We start from the raw sequence: 20,587 nt of genomic DNA on the forward strand, positions 1-20,587 counted from the left end.
AACAACAAAAAATGTCTTGCATTTTGGCTTCACTATTGCCTGCCTATTCTTCAGTATACCATGCTCTATTGAATATATTTGTGTATTCAGATTCTAACACTCTATATAAAAAAGGTTTGGATCTATCAGAGCCTCTTTTGTTCTATTTTTTCTTTTCTTTTCTAATATATCTAATCATAAGATTCCGAATAAAATTCACAGGAGCATCATGAGCATCAAAATCTCTAGAGCAGATATCTCCAACGTGAGCAGATTTCAGGGGAAAAGACTCAATGGATTAAGCTGTGCCGATGGGAGAGATGATGTAAGCGCTTATGTAATCTGCATCTGCGAGATGCACATCACAGCGCCCCCTCGAGGTCACCGCTGCCTATTATTGGCCTAGGAATTATGAACAGGATGGATAGTGTGTGGCCATAACCAGAGAACAATAATGCAACCATACGCCTTTGAGGTGTCTCCCTCAGTGTGGTCTAACATTTCATTTTTCAATTTTTTTTTGTACAATACTGTATTTTTAAGCGAATATTAATGTTTTTCAATTGTTTTTAGACTAGTCGTTTAACAATAAAATACACCTCTAATTTTTTTAATTAACTGAATGAAGTTGTGATATACCGATGCCAAATTCGAGGCCAATATAATGTTATAGACATTTGTGGTCCTCTGTGTTTTTAATTTCTGAAATTCAGTTAAATTGATGATGCTTTATTGGCATGAAAAATGACGGTACATTAGAATTTCAAAACTTTTGTAGCTCAGTTTGGTGCATTAAAAGTAATCATAAGGTTAATAAAAAAATGTGCAAGTAATTAAATAACTATTTCATTGTTTGTGGTTTCTGAAGCACATGGTCCAATCGTTGCTGCTTAAAGGCGGGGATTACAGCAGGGCCGTGGCACATGGTCCAATTAGAACATAGAGGGGTGTGGCTTTCTTTCGCTCAATCATTCAGCACCTTGGACAGCAGCTCGCCTCGCACTCGACTGCGGGAGATATTTAGGGTTCGGGTCGAGGGTACTCGCCTCCTCTCCTCCCAAATAACTCAAAAGAAAGAAATAGAGAAGGGGATTTCACAGAAAACATTTCAGGCCGTGAATTTTCTTTCTTTTCCCGGCAGTTTGTCATCCATTTTCGACGTTCGCTCGTCGCTATACGCTGCTTCTCTGCAGCGTGTCTCCTCTGCGCCTGGGATCCCAAACCACAAACGCTCAGCGTGAGTTTCGGTGTGTACCACTATTGAGTTTCGAAAATAATAATAATAATAAATTCACCAAAGTCAATTGTACTTTAATATGTTTCTGGCATGGCTTCTGAGAATGTTGGCTAGTTGGATGCGATACCGTCCTGCGTAAGTGCCATGAAGTTTCTTGGTTGTTCTCCAGCCTGGTTCAGGCTTTAATGCGTACTGAACCTCTCTTCGCCTTTCACCCCAATTCATCTACTTTATTTGTGATCATCAGCCTTGCTTTGGAAAATGAGATTCTTCTGCGACTTTTTGTGCACATAAAATCCTGAAAGGAAGAAGAAACGAAGAGTCTGAATTCGTCTGAAGCTGCATCTCTCCTATGCCGTTTTAAGCGTCTCGACGGCACGTTTTGTGGGTTTTCAAGAGAAACGGCGTAGTGTAAACAAAAATAAAGATGAAGAAGTTCCGGAAGGTTTTGGACGGGTTGACCACTTCATCGCCTGTGAATCCAGGCGGATCTCCCGCGTGCGGCAGTGCGGCCGGGACCCCCAGTGCGGCACCAACACCGCGCGAACTGGAGATCCAGGAAACGCTGATGTCCGAGCACTTCCAGATCTGTAAGGTGGGTGCCCCTCTAGATTGTCGCAAAGGGCTTGTCTGTCATTGCAGTAGAGATGTGAAGCTAGTTTTGGCAAAGAGGCATGTGCTAATCAATGCAGATGTTGGGAGAACTGTTGTTGATAGAGCCACAATAGATATTGCAGTGCACCAGCAGTAGACATAATATATACAAAGATATACAGACATACTAAACCACAGATTGTATACTAATGACACGGACCTTAAAAAGATAGTTCACCCAAAAAAATGAAAATTTTGATTTCCTCAACCTCACAACCACGTATGACTTTCTTTAGTGGAGCATAAAAGAAGATGTTTTGATAAATGCTTCAGTGTTTTTGTTCATACAATAGACGTCAATCTAACCAAAATTATTTGGTTATTAACATTTTTATCTTATTTTGTGTTCCTCAGACATTATAAAGTTATACGTTTGTAAAAACATGCTAATGACTAAGTTATGACAAAATTAAATGTCCCTTTAAGTTCCCAGCACTTAAAGAGATAGTTCATCCAAAAATGAAAAATGAAAAAAGAAACTTCTTCTGTTCAACAGAAGAAACTCATACAGGTTTGGAACAATTTGAAGGTAAGTAAATGATGGCATAATTTAATTTTTTGGGCGAACTATCCCAGTTGTCTCAGTCTAAACAGCATGTATAACAGGTCAAAACAAACACCAGTGGCGAGATTCCCAAAATCTCTCAGTCCAAAAAAAAAACGGAGCCAGAACCGTACTCTATCTATCTATCTATCTATCTATCTATCTATCTATCTATCTATCTATCTATCCATCTATCTATCTATCTATCTATCTATCTATCTATCTATCTATCTATCTATCTATCTATCTATCTATCTATCTATCTATCTATCTATCTATCTATCTATCTATCTATCTATCTATCTATCTATCTATCTATCGAGATGCTCAGGAGTGAGATGTTCAGAAATGAAAAAGTCAAGTGATAGGAAATCAATGATATAACCGAGGTATCTTCGCTATATAACAAGCGATCGGTTGCCTGCCGTAGTCCCCGGGCTTATAGGCTGTGTTTTTCCTAAAGGTAGCCTATTTTTAGATTTTTTAAGGGCCCAATGCAGCCGATCGGGATGGTTGAAACTGACTGCAGCGAATCTGCCTCCAATTGAATCGGTTCGATTCGAGCTCGAAATATGGATTAAGTTAAATATTTTGTAGAGCGATCGAGGATGGACGTGTGTTCTCCAACATAGCAAATTACACAGCGGAAATGGGTAAGAATGAACGAACGAACGATAGTAGTACCGTTTGAATTGAAGTGCAGGGATGTATCACGTGCAGAAATTACACTTTATAAAGCTGCTTGTGAAATATTCCCATCGCAGCACATTTATTCACTGCCGACGGGCACACGCCTTGTTCTCACCATGTATAGTGATGGGACCGCGGTGTTGCTATATGCTCTCCCCGGGACTACAGGTCCAACGTCCCCGAGTATACAACTCAGATAAATTATCCATTTAGTTGGCCCTAATAGGCTATCCGGTTCACAGAATGAATTGAAGCTTAACAGATTGGATATATTAGAATTAATCATCAGCTAAATAAAATGAAGTCACATAGTTTTGATGTTGAGTGTTTACCTGCTCTATGAAAGTTGAGAGGTCGTCAGTTTGCACCATCCTAGAACACACTTCATAAGGCTGCGTGTTCACCAAAGCATTTTTAGCCTGCTGAAAATGGTAGTACTCTTCTGAAAATGCTTTACTGTGGGCGCTTTTTTGCGCCCCCACAGAAAGTGCTTTTTTTTCAGTTGAGACGATATGTGCTATGAAATATCCATGGAAGTGTTACTAGTAGACTAGTATCTGATTCCCAGAAAAAAAAAAAAAAAGTTGTTAAGTATTTGTTATGGCTCTTGTTTTCAATGATTTTGTTACATAGTTGTGCTAGAAAAGACTGGGCATTTGGGGTATGGCTCTTTTTGAATGGTATAAATCTTTTCTCAATAGAACCTTCTCAGTTACTAGTATTGGTCAACTTTACTCCATATCTGCTTCATTGATTTGTGGTGTTCCGCAATGTTCAATTCGTGGTCTAATTCTGTTTTCACTATATGTTACTTTTAGGTTCCTTTTAAGTTCTATTTTTCAAAGGCATTGTGTCACATGCCTGTCCTGTCTTGTGCTGCACATGGGTGTTTTGTTATTTTGGGCCATGTGCTCGTGTCATGTGCGTCCCAATTTGCCTACTTATATACTACGCCCTAGGTACGCTTTTTGTGAAGAAAAATACATACTTTTGAGTGTGTAGCAAAAGAGTAGGCAAGCTTTGGGACATACTACTGCGTCATCTTTAACGGACCGCTCTGTCATGCGCATCCTCTCACCATAAACTGCCCTGTCAATCATCTCGTCACAGTTAAAATCCTCCATTAGATCTAATTTAATTTCTTACCGTTTCGGAGAGAAATGTTGTCGCACGTTCACCTGCCAGTCGTGGGTCTTTCATGCGGAGACTCTCCTCAGTGTTTGCAATTTCAATATAATGATGCATTTAAAAGTTATCTAACATATCTTTACAAAGGTTCACAATGCTTCTGCAGATGCAATATAATAATGTAGCCACCATTGAATAAATACATTTTCGTCAGGTTAGATACTGATAATGAATCACTCAAACCCCTTTATCTAAACATCTCTACACAACCGCCGGACTAGTGCGTCCTCCATGTCTGTAGTTTTTTTAACACTTTTTACTTGTGTTTGTAGTTCTAACTGAATCCTCGTCCAGCGCACGATGGGTTGTGGGCAATATCAGCCGTTAGAGTGTGCATCGATCTGCACTTCGGATTCTGACCGGATATAGACCATCGGAGTCTCTGTGGGACACTCATTTCAACATACTATGGTTTGGGATGTACTATTTCTATTTTCGAATACTATTTAGGACGGATAGTATGCGAATTGGGACGCAGCTATCATCTGATCCCTCCCCCTCATTACCTGGTTATTATTTAAGTTTATCCACCTGTTCCCTCCTGATTAGTTTCCCTTCTTAAGTCTCCTCTTGTTTGCAGTCTGTGTCGGTACGTTGTCTAATGTCCCCCGTTCCCTGTGATACTCCTGCACGTTCAGGTTTTGTTATTGTTTTATTTTCATCTATAGAGTGTTGTTTTCCTTGTTGCTTAGTGTTTGTAATAATTATCTTTCTCCTGCACTTGAGTCTTTCTGCCTCGCCCGTTGCTAATTTACCCATTATACTTGATGACACTCAGGTGTACCTACATCTATGAAAACAGGACAGGAGCTCAACTGAATCATTACTAAACTTTTTACAGTATAAAAATGTAACTGTAAAAAAAAAATTACAGTTAAATTAATGGAATTTGTTTAATTTAAATGAAAGCAAAAACTGAAATAATCTGGGACGTTTTATTCCCAAAAACTTTCTAATATGAGAAATTTATCTTTATTCTGCAAATCGGTGGTTAAGAATCTTGGGGTGCAGTTTGATGACTCTGAAATTTGATAAACCGATAAAACTCTGTGGACAAATCCTGTTCCTTTTATCTGAGATCAATAGCAAAGGTAAAACCATTTCAGAGCTGAATAAGACACAGTGTGCATTAAAGTCCATTAACTAATCCATTAACTCTCTTTCTCCCTTGTACATACAACATACACAGCAAATTGCACAAAAACACTTGTTACAACTAACAGTAAACAAATGCATACAGTTTATTCCTTTTCGGGGGTTGCTTAGTAAACTTTATATCCGATAAACTCAATTGTACCGACCCCTTTAATGAAAATGAAATCAAGCAGACATAAGCAATGGTGAATTCAATTGTATGAGTTATTATTCTGTGGACAAGTATATGCCTCATGGTGTGTCAAAGGGGTTGGGATGTTGACAGAGACAGTTCTCTGGAGACTCAGATCTGAAATAGACTGCCAAACACCCTCTCATGTGCTCAAGAACATGCTGTGACACCCATTTCTGGTTATGATCACTCAACTGAATTATGAGGTTTGACAACAACTCCCGTCACAGGCTGTTATGTTTCATGTGTGGTAGAATGTCTCTCTCTACTCCAGGAGGGATCTGGCATGCACACAATAATAATAGGGTCAAAGGCATAGAGGAAATATAGAAAAAAGTAAATGTGTATGTGAATGTAACATCATAATGGAAGGTAAAAAAAAAAACCCAAACAAACAGGAGGGAACTTGTTTTTTAAGCCAATCAGTTTTCGCACATGAAAATGACAAAACACAAGGTAGATGCTATGGTAGTTTGTTAGTGCTCTGTCTTGGCCTCTTCTTCAGTGCTCTGAGACTGCAGTGCGAGCAGCCCGCTCTGTCTGCATGTATCCTCGTCTCTCAACAGGAAAGCTGTGCTCACTCGACCAAAGAGAAACAAGTATCAATTGTATTGTACAGTCTCTATATTGTAGATTGATTTTTTTCATCATCAACACAGTTGATGCAGCAGAGTGAATTCTTCTATCCTAAGAATGTGCTAAACTTCTTGAAGGGTATAATTCTTTTAAAACATTGATGTGTCCAAACAATGGCATACAAATAGTAGAGTGGAAGCTAGTTTTGTTGTTTTTGTTTTATTGACCTTTTGGATTTTTTTTTTTTTTCACTTTGTTTAATATAAGAATACTGTATATAAATGTATATTAAAATATTCCAGAAAAGCAAAATAGTTATTGAAATATAGTACTGTTAAAAATTAATTAACCCTCTACTGCATGCATTTTGATGGCACATGGAAAAAAAAATATTCCACATAATTTCTTGGCTCATTTAGGAACATTTTATTGATTTATTGAAAATTTCCCTCCCCTTTTGCCACCTATGAAAATCTCTGTCTTTTATGCACAGCTCCTTGTTTCCTGTCTGCCATTATTGGCCAAATTGATTAATCCAGGTGTGCCTGACCTCAGTAGTCACGGCAACAATAATCAGACACACCTGAATTAATCAAGTTCGGCCAATAATTGCAGACAGGAAATAAGGAGCTGGCTTAAGTTCAGGAAGTAGTGCAGCTGTGCATAAAGCCAGTGCTGTTTGATCTCTCTCTTTCTCTCTTATTGGGCTTTTCTGTCTAATATTATACTTTTTTTGGTTTCTAAACAAAATACATGTAAAAATAAAATAAAATAATAATTTTAATTTGTGCGAGGTACTTGTGGAGTTTTGTTTGGAATCAGGATGGCGTCCTTCTTCGTTGCGCCACCTGTTTCCCTTCGTCAAGGCGTCAGGTGTGTTGAGACCGGTGTGACTGGAAGATGTGCTGGCTGTTGGAGAGGTACTGCATCGGCTTCACACATGGCATGAACAAAGCTGTGGTCGTTTTTGTGAAGGAAGAGGTTCAAGTTAGCCGCCTGATATCTAATGGAATTGTGGTAAGTGGAGAGTTTGTTGTTGTTTCACCGCTTGTTGCGCATCTAGCTATAAGGTAACAGTATCTAGTGTGCCTCATTTATTCGGAATGATGAAATTGAGCGAGGGCTTTCGCTGTATGAAAATGCGCCAAAGCGATAAACACGCTTCCACTCGGCTGTAAAAATGAAGCGTTGAAACAGGTAACAATAATGTCTTTCAGAAGATAGGTGTTCATGTTTTTGAAAGAACCAAATTTAGACGTGTCTTTAGAGTGTCTACGAAGGAAAGGTATATGATTTATGCTAAAACGACGGTAAGCATTAAATGCTTCAAGTTGTTGAGGCTGAAACAGGCTCAAAGCGTTTCTGATAACGGTCAAAATGAGAATCAAGTGAAAATTGTGAAATGAACAATGATATGAGTGACCAACTTTATGGTGATGTGACAAGTGCTAGGCTACTGGTAATGTTGTTGATGCACAGGGTTCTCAAGTTTTATCAAAAGCTTGGAGTGAAATCCCTTTCTTTTACTGTCTATGATGAGATCACATGTGGTTAGGGGAGGAGCTCTCATGTAGCCCCTGCCCATCCACGCCCCCCAATTTTACCCATTATAACCAGCACAAATTGAAATTATAACATTTAATGTTACTAGAAAAACTATTAATACAGTAATACATCATTTAAAATAAAATGAAGAAATACATCTTCATTCCTTCCCATACCCACAAACATTTCCCTTAGTTTCAGATAATGTAAGCTAGCCAAACTGAGCCAAAGCTTCTGGCCTGGTTGCAAAGTAGTCGTGGAGTTTTTGACTGCATCAATAATAATTTATACGATGGGCTAAATATTAAATGTTTTAGCCTAAAAATGTTATAGATGAGCTTTCTTCCAGCTTACCTTCTCCATCACGACGTGTGTTTGCGCAATGTTGTTGGTTACCTAGCTGGTGGTCGAGAATGTTCAGTCAACTTCTGTATTCTCCCTAACTAACGAACATCTGGCTGAGATACGTGCTGGTGGCAGGAAACATCACTAAAAGCTTGCAGGACAACTTGGTTGGCATTGCCTTTTCAGCGTGAGAAATACACTGTGTAGCGTGTGAGCTTGTTAACTGGTTGAATTGCGTGTCTCACGGCCAATGCGTGAGACTTGAGAAACCTGTTGATGCATCAAGGGATGATGAATTGTGATACAGAGATAAAAGATGATGATACGTTTTCCGATATTTCTGATATGGGCTCAAAGATAGTGGGATATGTGTACACTATACAAGAGATTTAATGATTTCCTAGATTCGACATTTGGTAAGACTGTTGATGTGACAGATTTTTTTTTTCTGGGCATCACTGTTGTTGTTGCAGTGGCTTTGGGTGAAAAGATTTCGATTGAAGAAGATGGTAACAAAACTGCGAAAAGATAAATTTGTTTCTCAAAGAAGACATCAACATGACTAAGTCTCACATGGTGGCTTTTATACTTTCTGTTTTTTCTGTCTCTCCCCACTGTATAGGTACTTATCTTCTTACATGGATAATTTGAGGGTGGGTTCTCTAAATCATGGGTTCCCAAACTTTTTCATTCTAGGACCCACCGAGACAAGTATAATCAATCTCAAGACCCACCATAAAATGTTTAAATGGAAATATGGGAAAAAAAACACATCTTCATTTAGTCGTAGAGAACAGTTTTTATTTTCCCATTAATTTTATTTTATTTTCATATGAATGAAATATATAATTGATTGCAATTCTAAAAGGCTTGAAAGCAATACAGGAAGTTATAACCATTCAGATGTCAAAACAGCAGCCTAATGGTTATGTTAAGGTTATAAGAGGAATAGCCGAGTACTTCAGATTAACAAAAATATATACAAATCTCAAGAACTGAAATATTGTGTTTAAAGGGTTAGGCAATTAAGTCATTAATTACTCACCCCCATGCTGTACCAACCCCGTAAGATCTTCATTCGTCTTCGTGACACAAATGAAGATATTTTTGATTAAATTTGAGAGGTGGATCACTACCAAATAGGCACCCTAAGGGACTGAAACTTGAAGAAAATGTTTAAATGTTCCTTGTGACAACAGTGGCTCAAGAATAAGTTTATCAAGTGATGAGAATACTTTTTGTGCGGAAACAAAACAAAAATAGCGACTTTATTTGACTATTCCTTTTCTTCCTTGTAGGCCTGAGACAAGGAAGAAAAGGAATAGTCGAATAAAGTTATTTTTGTTTTATTTCTGCACAAAAAGTATTCTCTTTGCTTGATAAACTTATACAGTTAACTGCATTTACTGTTGTGCAGATGTAAATAGTGATGTGATAAATGCACCAAAGCGACGGAGAAAAACTGTAAAGTGAATCAGTTCAAAGGAGTCATTAGTTGAGATGGTCCTCACTGCAGAACAAGAAATCCAGGGGGAGGAGTTGGATCATGATCCAACTCCTTCCACCTTACATATACCTAAACCTACCCATCTCCACCCCCTGATCCCTAACCCCACACCTATTCCTATCCATCTCCACCCCTTAGATCTGGATCAAACTCCGCCCCTGCTACTGGATTATTTTGCGAATCCGACATGTCATCAATGAACCACGGCACACGTTGTGTGATTATCCAAGCAGTTTAGAACATCACAAAAGATTTGTCTCAACACAGAAAACATTTTTTTTTGTTTATTGTGCTTTTCCTCCGTACATTGCAATGCTTTAAACTGTCTTTTTTGTTATCATTTGTTGAATGTCACTTTAATATATACATATATTTTTTTTTAATTTACAAACAAAATATAAATGTACAAAAAATATCACAAGGTTTAAAGTTTCCACTTTTACCATAAAACCAAAAATTCCAGAACACTTGAATGATTGCAGCAACACTTATTTCCAACAGAAGAGCAGATATATTCCTAAAAACATTAACCATTACCATTCAGCTTATTTATTGCTATAAGCTCTTCTGATACATTACCTTATGAAGCTTTACAACCGTGCCATATCAACTCCACAACCATATCAGTGTGCAAATAAACATTTTGCACCTTACACTGATGTTTCTCTTTGTCATGTTCTTTCTTTGACCTTATATTGCTTTATGTGCCTGGATGATGCACAATGATGATCATTGAGACAAATACATGATCTTCTTCTGACTTGACCTCCAGCCCTACCTGGCACCCTTACTTTCTGTTTATCTGTTTATCTTTTTACATCCTCTCGAATTGATTGATTTCTAATGGTATCATTTGTTTGAACCTTATTGTTATTTCTTTCCATCATTTAAACTCAGCCATGCTTAGTCACTGGAGAGACGACACCTAAGGTAGTTAATACTCCAAACAGCTCTGTGCTTGTAATCACCCACAAATGAATAGCCCTGTTCAGTCAATCTATATCCTCTAAACCTTTTTCCACTTCACTTCTCTGATGTCCCTTCATTTTCTCTTCTTGTAATTGAGTGACTTGCACAAAAGAAGAAAGTGGATGAACACATTTCTTTTCAGAGGATTTTGTTTTGCTTTGTATTTGTGCACATTTGCATATGTTTTGATTTTAAGATCTTTAAAAAATACTGATAGTCACTATTACATAAAATTGTAGGCCTTTAGATGTATGTAATTCAAATTCGTAAAGCTGTTAAATTGTCAGAATTTCTACACACTTAGAAGAAAAGGTTCTATATAGAACCTTAAATGGTTCTATCAGCGCTAAGTATTTGGAGTCCTTAAAAGGTTCTATACAGAACCCTCTTTAAGGGTTCAATAATAAGGGGTTCTAAAAAGGTTCTTTTTAACCAGGAAAAAGTCTCTATATGGAACCTTTTGGTTTCATTCATTTACATTTGTTTTGTCCTTTCCGGATTAAATATTTCATATTATTGACAAACATCAAGACCCTATTTGTGAATGCATGTGAATGATCATAAAATTCAAGATATGGTGGTTAGAAAATGTATATAATTATATCATTTTATGTAGTTAATCAATATCACACGAAGAGTACCATTTCAGTTTTTCTCCTCCAAAAATCAGCATGATTAAAATGTGATATTAAGTTAGTACAACAGTTTAATATACAATAATTTAATTACAACTACAAAATGTTGCAGAATAATACAATATAGTATGGATGAATAATAGCCTATACAGAACCTTTGTGCCAAAAGAATACTTTCTTGTCAATATAAAATCTTTTTTTTTTTTAGCATAAATAGAGTTGAGTAAAGAACCCTATGCTTTATATATAGAACCCCAATGAACCCCTTTTTCTAAGAGCAATTCAGGAAGCCTGTTGGTACATCAGAGTAAAACTAAAAATAAATAAAAACTAATTGTATGATGAAGTTTTAATAATAATAATAGTCACATTAAAAAGTATGTAATATTTCTTTTAACTCATATTGTAAGATGCCAAGCCAAAATCATTAGAATTTATTAGGATTAACCCCTTGAGATGTATCATTCTCGTTTTCGAGGGGGTCCAAAATTGCAAGAAATTGTCATGTTGTGACATACAAGTCACAACTGTATGTTCAAAATAAGTCACATTACAAGATAAAGGGGCGGTTTCCTGGACAGAGATTAAGGCCTACTCCTGGCTTATTTTAAACCCTGTCTGGGAAACTGCCCAATAAAGACACATTCTGAGATATATAGTTGTAGTTAGCAATAAATTATGTTGCAATTTATGAGAAATAAAGTTGGAAGTGTGAGATAAAGATTTAAACATAGATTTCTAACAGCCTTCTGATAGACAACTGCACTTTATTTGTCGCTCTCCTCAGGCTTGATAACCGTAACATGTGACGGTGAAAGTGTGTGATTGCTTCAAACGGCGTCCAATGCTCAATTAAGAAGTTGTTGTCTAACCTCTATGTTGACCTCACTGCCAACATTCATCAATATTTATTTCATGTCAATGATGATATCACCTCCAACAGATGCGTTCATTTGTGATTGGCATTCTTCCTTAGCTTCCCTTGCATTGAACTGCCGCCCTCTCCGGATAGGCGATTGATAGCTAATATGTCTGTAGACGGAAATCCAGTTAGGCACGTGCACATGCACGCTCAAGTACACAATGGCTTGTAAGCTCAGTAATTGCATTCTAAGTCTTGCTCTTAGCGCAGCTTGAAGCCCGCAGCATAAACAGCAGCAGGGTTCAAACAAGCTGCGCCCCGCCCACACATTCCTTTCAAGTGACGTTTAGATACATATTATACCAGCTCTAACAAAGACAAGATGGGCAGATGGATGCTTTAACAATCCTGTTGTCATTCAAAGGACAAGTACTTTCAATTAACCTTCAGGTTTTACTGTGTTTCCAATCTCTTTGTACTTTGGACTGGTTTTTGACTGATCGTTTTGTCATATTCTATTATGTGTGTGCAGGATGATGGTCTGGTTTGTAATTGATTGGTGACAGAACTGCTTTACAAGTGGGCTATTTGCCCTCCTGTGGCTTCACCGGGGCGATGACACACTTATTGACCCAATAAAAGAGCCTCATTTCTCTTATCTGGTATCTATCCCCTTCCCTCCCTCCCACCACTCACTTCTTTCTGTTTTCCTCCCCTTCACTCAATTGTTTTAAGGTTATTTGTTGGATTTGAGGCTTAATACCATTTCAGGCTGATTGAAGCAGATTTCTGTTTGGATTCCTGCTCTGTTTGTTTTATTCTTTCCTTATTTGTAGTTATCTTCCTCATATATTCAGTATTTGTAATTGATTTTGTCATATGAGAATGCTATCTGTCTGGGTTTCTTCCTCTTCTCATTCTTTATTTTCATTGTCTCTTTGTTTTCTTTATGAGTCAGATTGCATTCCTTGTTCATTTTTGTCTTTGGGCGATTATTATTTTTGACGGAACTTACAACACACTTTTAGTGTATGTGTGTGTTTCTATAGTTGCTTTCTACTGTCAGAAAAAGAGTTTTTGTTAGTTTTTGAAGATGCTTTTTTTTTCACCAAAGGAACCTAGTCTGCTTATTATCATGGTCCTGCTTGAGCAATCTGAGGTTAAGTGATTTGCTGAAGGGGGCAATCCTCAGTACTGTACTCCAGTCACCAAATAACACATCTTTGCAAGAGCAACCTCTGAGCAATAAATCTATCCTCTGGGATCCCAGGGATTGAACCTTAGACCCCTGAATGAAACAACTTACAGCTAGTCTCAGCCTCAGATGGACTACCCACGAAACGTTCATGAACAATCTAATGTCACAAAAAGACCTTTCTGAAATTGTCAGGTTTTGAATTAGAAAGAAAATAGCTGGATTTGCTAAAGTTTGGGAGTTATGTCACTGAGTATTTGAAAGATTTTATTTGAGGCAGTTAGTAGTGAGTGAATCCAGATTAGTTTGAGTTATTTACATTTATTCATTTAGCAGATGTTTGCAATCAAACTACTTGGGAGTGCAACGTGAGCAATTTATTCTTAAATGAGATGTTCTGCAAAGTGAAGTGTTGCTCAGAATTTAATTTTATTATTTTTCATTTTTTTCATTTAATTATTTTATTTAAGGTAAGAACACTTTTATTTTTATATATATTTATTTATACATTTTTATACACTTATTTTTTTTATCATTTTATTAATAATTATAGAATACATTTTCTGTAATAAGTTGCTTTAAGGCTACGAAAGTTTCTTTAAGGCTATAAGTTGCTTTAAGTTGCTCCGAAATTTTTGGGATTGTCATTCCCTTTTACTCAAAGGTGCAAATGTCAAAATTAACTGTTCACACAACAACTTACCGTAGTGGCTCAAGCCTGTATTCTCTTACCAGTAACCATAGCAACAGTGACCAAAGTAATATCAAAGATGACAATGTCCCTAAAACTGAAAAGACTTATCACTTGTGACGCCACAAGAGCCCAATCGATCCACAAGTTCATCCGTCAAATCTTCATTAACTGACAACAGCGTTTATTATTTGAGTGGAGAGTGGGTCATTTGATTTGCGTGTAGAACACAAAACTGATGGGAACTGCTCCGATGGAGAAAAGTAACTGGATCTAGAACTTTCAGATGACACATCTTATACAGTATCTCTGTCGTAGAAAATTTTTTGAAAGCACATATGAAAACCCACGCGTCACACGGTGTATTGCAGAGTGGCTCTCTCATTTGACGTGACAGACAACTAGCTGTCCAGTTCAGTAGCGTTCACAGTACATGTTTTTCAAGAATGGGGGTGAGAGTCCTGAAAATTTACTGGTGTTATTTTGGTTATAGACCGCGGCTGTCACTCCCGTAAATAACTGAGCTGTGTGTGAACATCACCGAATTAAGGAGTCAAGTACAGAAAACAGTAGTCTGTCGTTTGTAGGTGAACATAATTTTGAAATAGAGTTTTGAAGTATGAATACAACCATCTCCACCTATCTTTCTATGTCTCAGGCTTTAAAGGTTCAAAAGTTGCTCAAAAGTTTGGTGTCTAGATGTTTCTTTTCTGGCTGAAGGACTATGAGGATGTAGCTCTAGCTTCATGCGTATGAGTGTACATCACAAAGTGCCAAATCTGGAAGCTTCTATTCCTGAAGCATGTACAAATCATCTGTGGGATATTAAAGGCATAGAGCTTATCAGGGAACAGCAACAAAGTGTCTCTACCAAATGTATCAGTCAGCTCTGAGAGATTTGCAACGATCAGAGAAGTTTATTGTTCAGAAAGCCATTTTTTACTTGTTTTAAATATTGGATTTTCGGAAAGAAAACGCTGCAGTTGAGAACGTATTGTGGGTTTATTTTTAGAATGGCAAAAAAATTGTAGAATATATTTTGCCATGTTATATTCCACCACTTGTCGTTCATATTTCTTGTGTTTGTCATTCAATGAATTATTTTATTTTGTCTATCGGGAATTGATTGGATTGTTGGATCATCGTGGTTCGCTATTGTTGCAATCACAGATTGAGATGAAACGTCATTGCAAGTGGTAGGGATGTTATGTTGATGAAATATTATCAGGGCACAAGAATAAAAAACAATATTAATTCACAGATAAATAATGTAAAATAAATACTGCAAAATTCAGAAATGAGAAATTGTTTATTTTGATTTCATGGTGACTTTATGTATGTGTGTGTGTATGTATGTGTGAAAAATATATAAAAATATAAACATATTTTTGTATTGTAAGTAACACACACAGTTTGTTTTCCTGTATTGCAATATATGATCACGGTCCAAATTATATGATATGATATGATATGATATGATATTATATTATGGTCTTTTCAAGACTTAAATTATCAGTGATTGTCGAACCCATTTTGCCCGAATGAGCACCAAGGCTTAATGTGGGGATGCACATGTAGATTACAGCTTTGGCTTATTATTTGTTCCTTAATATTTCATATGTTTGTGCTCTGACATACACATATATGATATTACGAATGATCAGTTAGTGTACTAAAGACAGCATTAATAGTTTCCTCAATACATTTTTAATGCATGCTGCATTAGTTATGATTTGAACAGACATTTATAAAGACCATCTTTTGCTTACACTGTGTTATATTGCATTGCAGCAACAGATCAATGCTGCGTTGTGTGTATATATAATACATACGTGTGTGTGCGGAGAGGGTATAATATGACTGGAACTGATGTCGACAGTTCGTCCAAGAATATTTGCGAGAGCATATGACAAGACCTGTTGTTCTGCTAAAACGATAACGTGCCGTGTGTGCGTGTTTGCGAGAGGCACAGTTCGAGTGTGACCGTGAGATCTGCAGTCTTGGGCACAGAGCGGAGCATGGGAGCGCTGGATGTGTGGTCTATTTTTAGATTGGGGTCTAGACTCGCCCACCCCTCTGAAAGAAAAGGCTGAGTGAATAAACGAGAAAGAGTTCATTGTGTGTTGGAATATTTATATATTTATATGCGATGGAGAAAGAGTGGTTTGAAATGTAATTAGATAGAGATAAATAGAGCTAGGGCTAGAGGAAGAGCGAGAGACCCTTGCTCAGTTTTCTGGAAAGTTCTATAACATCAGTGGCACGCAGGTCTTTTTACTAAATGTTTCTCTCCTCCTTTCTGTGCCTTTCCAATGCAGAATTAAACCTGTCGACTACAACAAACCGAAAGCCAAAAGGCCAGAGATATAGAATGAGAAAGAAAGAGAGAGAAAAAGAGGAAAAAAAAAGATCTTCTGGCCATGAAATATGAATAAGGCTTTAAAGATTGGGGCCAGTAGATGTATTTTTCATCCTCTCTCTGTACTATGTATATTTAATGGCAAATGACTCTCTTTGCAGCTCGTATGGGGCCTGTATACCACGCAAAAACACACACACACACACACCTTTATGCATGGATACAGGGGGAGGTCCCCGGGGCTTTTCGTCTACTTCCTGTCACAGGTCACATTGCCCTGCTGGGACAGACAGGAGGTCAGTGCCCCCTTGTGTGTCAACCTCTTCTCCAGCCCATGATTAAAGGCTGCAGATCTGCCAAACCTAGACCACCCGCCCCTACTCCAGCGGTGGGAGACGAGTTTGTGTCAATGTGTATCTCATTAAAGGAATACCTGTTTTCAACCCTTTATGGGTGGAGAGTATTTAAATGAACGCATTTTATGGTTCTTATGAACTGACTCTGCCCTTCTTTACAAATATGAGCTGATAGAGAAAACCCCTAAACACAATCTGTCACTTACTGTAATTCCTATTAAAACATTCATTGAACAAGAAGTCACAAAGCCATAGTTCAAAAACCATTGGGGCAGTAGAGATTTCCATTTTAATCATGGCACATCAGTTACAAAAAAGAAGTATGGGTTGAAAGAATAGCAGCAGCATTGCAGTAAGTATTTTTGTATTATCTAGCAAACTGCAAGACAAAGAGTGGGGCAGATACACACAGCTTGTAGAAGCTGATATAGCCCGTATGAATGACTTGGAGAAATGGAGAGTGGGGGTGGGGAGGCTTGATCCTTGGTTGGCACAAAAAGCATGCTACAGCACGCTCAAACAGAAACACACAGCATATGTGGTCTGATTCAACTGTGAATGAACAAGATTGTGTTGTTTTATTTGTATGTTTGTGGCTGAAGAAAATTGATTCATGGGTAAGAGCTACTAAGGAAGCGAATGAGATGTACCGTACCCCGTACCGGGGTTGGCAAGATGTTGAAAAGTAGTCAAGATTTTGCTCATAAAGGCTGCATTTAATTGATCAAAAATACAGTAAAAACATGAGTGGCAGGCGCATATAACGGTGATTGGTCGAGTGGCAGTGATATAGTTAAATATATTGATAGAGAGAGAGAGATTTCTATACACAAACACAACAATTCACCCAAAAATGAAACCCACTTTAAGAGTGATGGATCAGTATGGAGTAGTAGAATTAGGGTGGAGAAATTGAATAGCTAAAAGACAGAGACAATTCCCCATTATCAGTTTGAGAGAGGATAGAAACCCAGAAATTAAGAAGGGAATGCGAGGGGGATGCTTAAATAGTCTGCTATAAAGCAGAGCACTGAATGAAAATCTATATGGCGAGGCATTCATTAGCACTCGTTTGATTAATAGAGAAAATAAAGCAACACGCACATACGCTCTGAAACACCGAACACAGCCACGCCCATGCAGATGCAGAGCAATGATTCCAGATGTTTGCATAAATCTGAAGCTTTAGTCACAAGTCGAGAAAATTTGGACATGACAATGGTTATCACAGCCTTATTATGGCTTAATAGCCACGAATGGAACATCACGCTCACTCCATCCCGTCTCTCTCTCTCTCTCTCTCTCTCTCTCTCTCTCTGCTTGTCTTTCACTCGCTTTGTGATCACTCCATCTTGTTCATTCATCCAGTACTTGCTTGCATCAGTCCCGAGCTATGCAGATGAATTATTGATGAACGTACCTCTATGAGGGAGCCAAACAAATGGTGGAAGTGAGTGAGCGATAGTGCGCAAAAAGTGTTTTATACTGTCAAAAAATTAGAGGGATAGTTACCTCATGGACTTGTCACTTTCTCTTCGTTTCCCAATCAGGAACTATTCTACACTAAACTGCAGAATTGTTTCTAAAAAATATATATTTTTTTGTACAGTCACAATTTGCGTCACAGCTCTGGAGCCGCATGTGTGATGGATTTCAGCACCATCTGTGGTGGACAGCGCCAGAGCACTAGCACAGACCCGCAGGCTGTGTATCTCGCTGCACCCTTCCAGCACCGACGGCTGTGGACAGCACCTGCTCTTACATTTCAGAGCACACATTCTGGACAACTCCTGTAATCTCTACAGTTCAGTGCACCAAATAAAACACACCCAGAGGCAGAGCTGCATGATTTGAAGTTGGCCCTATAACCAGCTCAATTGAGTACAGCGATTGCAGGTAGTTTGCAAGTATAAAAAGACGAGATATAATACACTCACCTAAAGGATTATTAGGAACACCTGTTCAATTTCACATTTAATCTAATCAACCAATCACATGGCAGTTGCTTCAATGCATTTAGGGGTGTGGTCCTGGTTAAGACAATCTCCTGAACTTCAAACTAAATGTCAGAATGGGAAAGACAAGTGATTTAAGCAATTTTGAGCATGGCATGGTTGTTGGTGCCAAACGGGCCGGTCTGAATATTTCACAATCTGCTCAGTTACTGGGAATTTTACGCACAACCATTTCTAGAATTTACAAAGAATGGAGTGAAAAAAACAAACAAAAAAAACGTCTCGGGTTATGACTATAACCCTTGTTCCCTGAGAAGGGAACGAGACACTGCGTCGATAAAATCGACTCTTTGGGGACGCTCCCTAAGCGTGCGCCTCTGAAGTATGAATGAAACTAATCCAATCCTGATTGGTGTTGCGTCATGACGTAACATGTGACGGCATACCCGGAAGTATAAAAGTGACGCTGTCACAACACACACTAGCCTCGCGATGAAGCAAGACGCTCAAGGGTCTAAAAAAGGGGCGTGGCAACACGACGCAGTGTCTCGTTCCCTTCTCAGGGAACAAGGGTTATAGTCATAACCCGAGACGTTCCCTATCGAGGGAACTCAACACTGCGTCGATAAAATCGACTCTTTGGGGAATGAGTACCCACTAGGCCACGCACCGAACAGACCCGCCCCAGAGTGAAACTGATTAGGCCCTCAGCAAGGGCCGAGTACGTGTGCACCGGGCGTACTGGGAAGGTTGAGACTATAAAACCTGATGAAAGTATGCGGGGTAGCCCAGCCGGCTGCCTCACAAATCTCCTGCAGAGGTACTCCCGACAGAAGGGCCCTAGAGGAAGCCATGCCTCTAGTCGAGTGAGCCCTCAAGGCCAAAGGTGAAGGAACCCCGCGCACCTTGTAAGCCTCAGTAATAGCCTGGACAATCCAGTTACTTATAGTTTGTTTGGTCGCCGGGAGCCCCCTCTTAGGTGACCCAAAGCATACTAACAACTGGTCAGATCTTCTCCAAGAAGCAGACTTTTCCAGGTATACACTCAAAGCTCTGACGGGGCAGAGCAAGTGAAGCCTCTCTTCTTCCGCCGACACATGAGGTGGAGGATGGAATGCCTGAAGGACTACAGAGCGAGCCGTACTCGAAGGAACTTTAGGCACGTAGCCCGGACTCGGGTGCAAAAAGGCCTTTACTTTGCCAGGGGCAAACTCCAAGCAAGCTGGCGTTACCGCCAGGGCCTGGAGATCTCCCACCCTCTTAAGAGAAGTAATCGCTAAGAGAAAGACCATTTTTAGCGTTAAGTCCTTAGGCGAAGCCGACTCTAAAGGTTCGAAGGGAGCGAGGGACAACCCTTCCAGAACTATCGCCAGGTCCCAGGCAGGAACCCTGGACCTGGTCGCCGGCCTCATCCTCCAAGCACCACGGAGAAACCTAATGACCAATTGGTGCCTCCCCAGAGGTCCACCATCTACTGGCGCGTGGAAAGCCGAAACGGCAGCCACGTACACCTTAAGAGTGGACGGGGAGAGACCCGCAGAGAAACGATCCTGAAGGAATTCCAGAACTGAAGCCACTGGGCAGTTTACTGGATCCAACCTTCGTTCTCCACACCAAGTGTGAAACACCTTCCACTTGAGGCCATATAATCTCCTGGTAGATGGGGCCCTAGAGCTAAGTATGGTTTCAACCACCTCAGCTGATAAGCCAGCATTCAGGTACTGAACCCCCTCAGAGGCCAGACCCACAGCTTCCACAACTCTGGGCGAGGGTGGAAGATTGTGCCCTCCGCCTGAGACAATAGATCCCTCCTCAGAGGAATCGGCCACGGCGGAGCTATGAGGAGTGATATTATATCCGAGAACCATACTCGTGTCGGCCATCTCGGGGCAACCAGAAGTAGACTGATGCCCTCTTGACGGACCCTCTCCAGGACCCCTGGGAGCAGAGCGATCGGGGGAAAAGCATACAGG

The 20,587-nt window shown here is 39.2% G+C and overlaps 1 protein-coding gene across 8 annotated transcripts in view; it reads left to right on the top strand.

The window, feature by feature from the left end:
- Positions 1-939: 939 nt before the first annotated feature.
- Positions 940-20,587, top strand: part of stxbp5l (syntaxin binding protein 5L) — a 160,728-nt gene continuing 141,080 nt past the window's right edge. For all 8 annotated transcript variants that reach the window (XM_039682068.2, XM_039682072.2, XM_039682069.2 and 5 more), the window contains exon 1: positions 940-1,811. In XM_039682068.2, the coding sequence (XP_039538002.2) occupies positions 1,644-1,811 (168 nt within the window). In that variant the 5' untranslated portion in view covers positions 940-1,643. The remainder of the gene's footprint in view (positions 1,812-20,587) is intronic.

The sequence above is a fragment of the Pimephales promelas genome, chromosome 7, assembly GCF_988280905.1.
Source record: "Pimephales promelas chromosome 7, fPimPro1.hap1.1, whole genome shotgun sequence".
NCBI classification, from domain to species: Eukaryota; Metazoa; Chordata; class Actinopteri; order Cypriniformes; family Leuciscidae; genus Pimephales; species Pimephales promelas.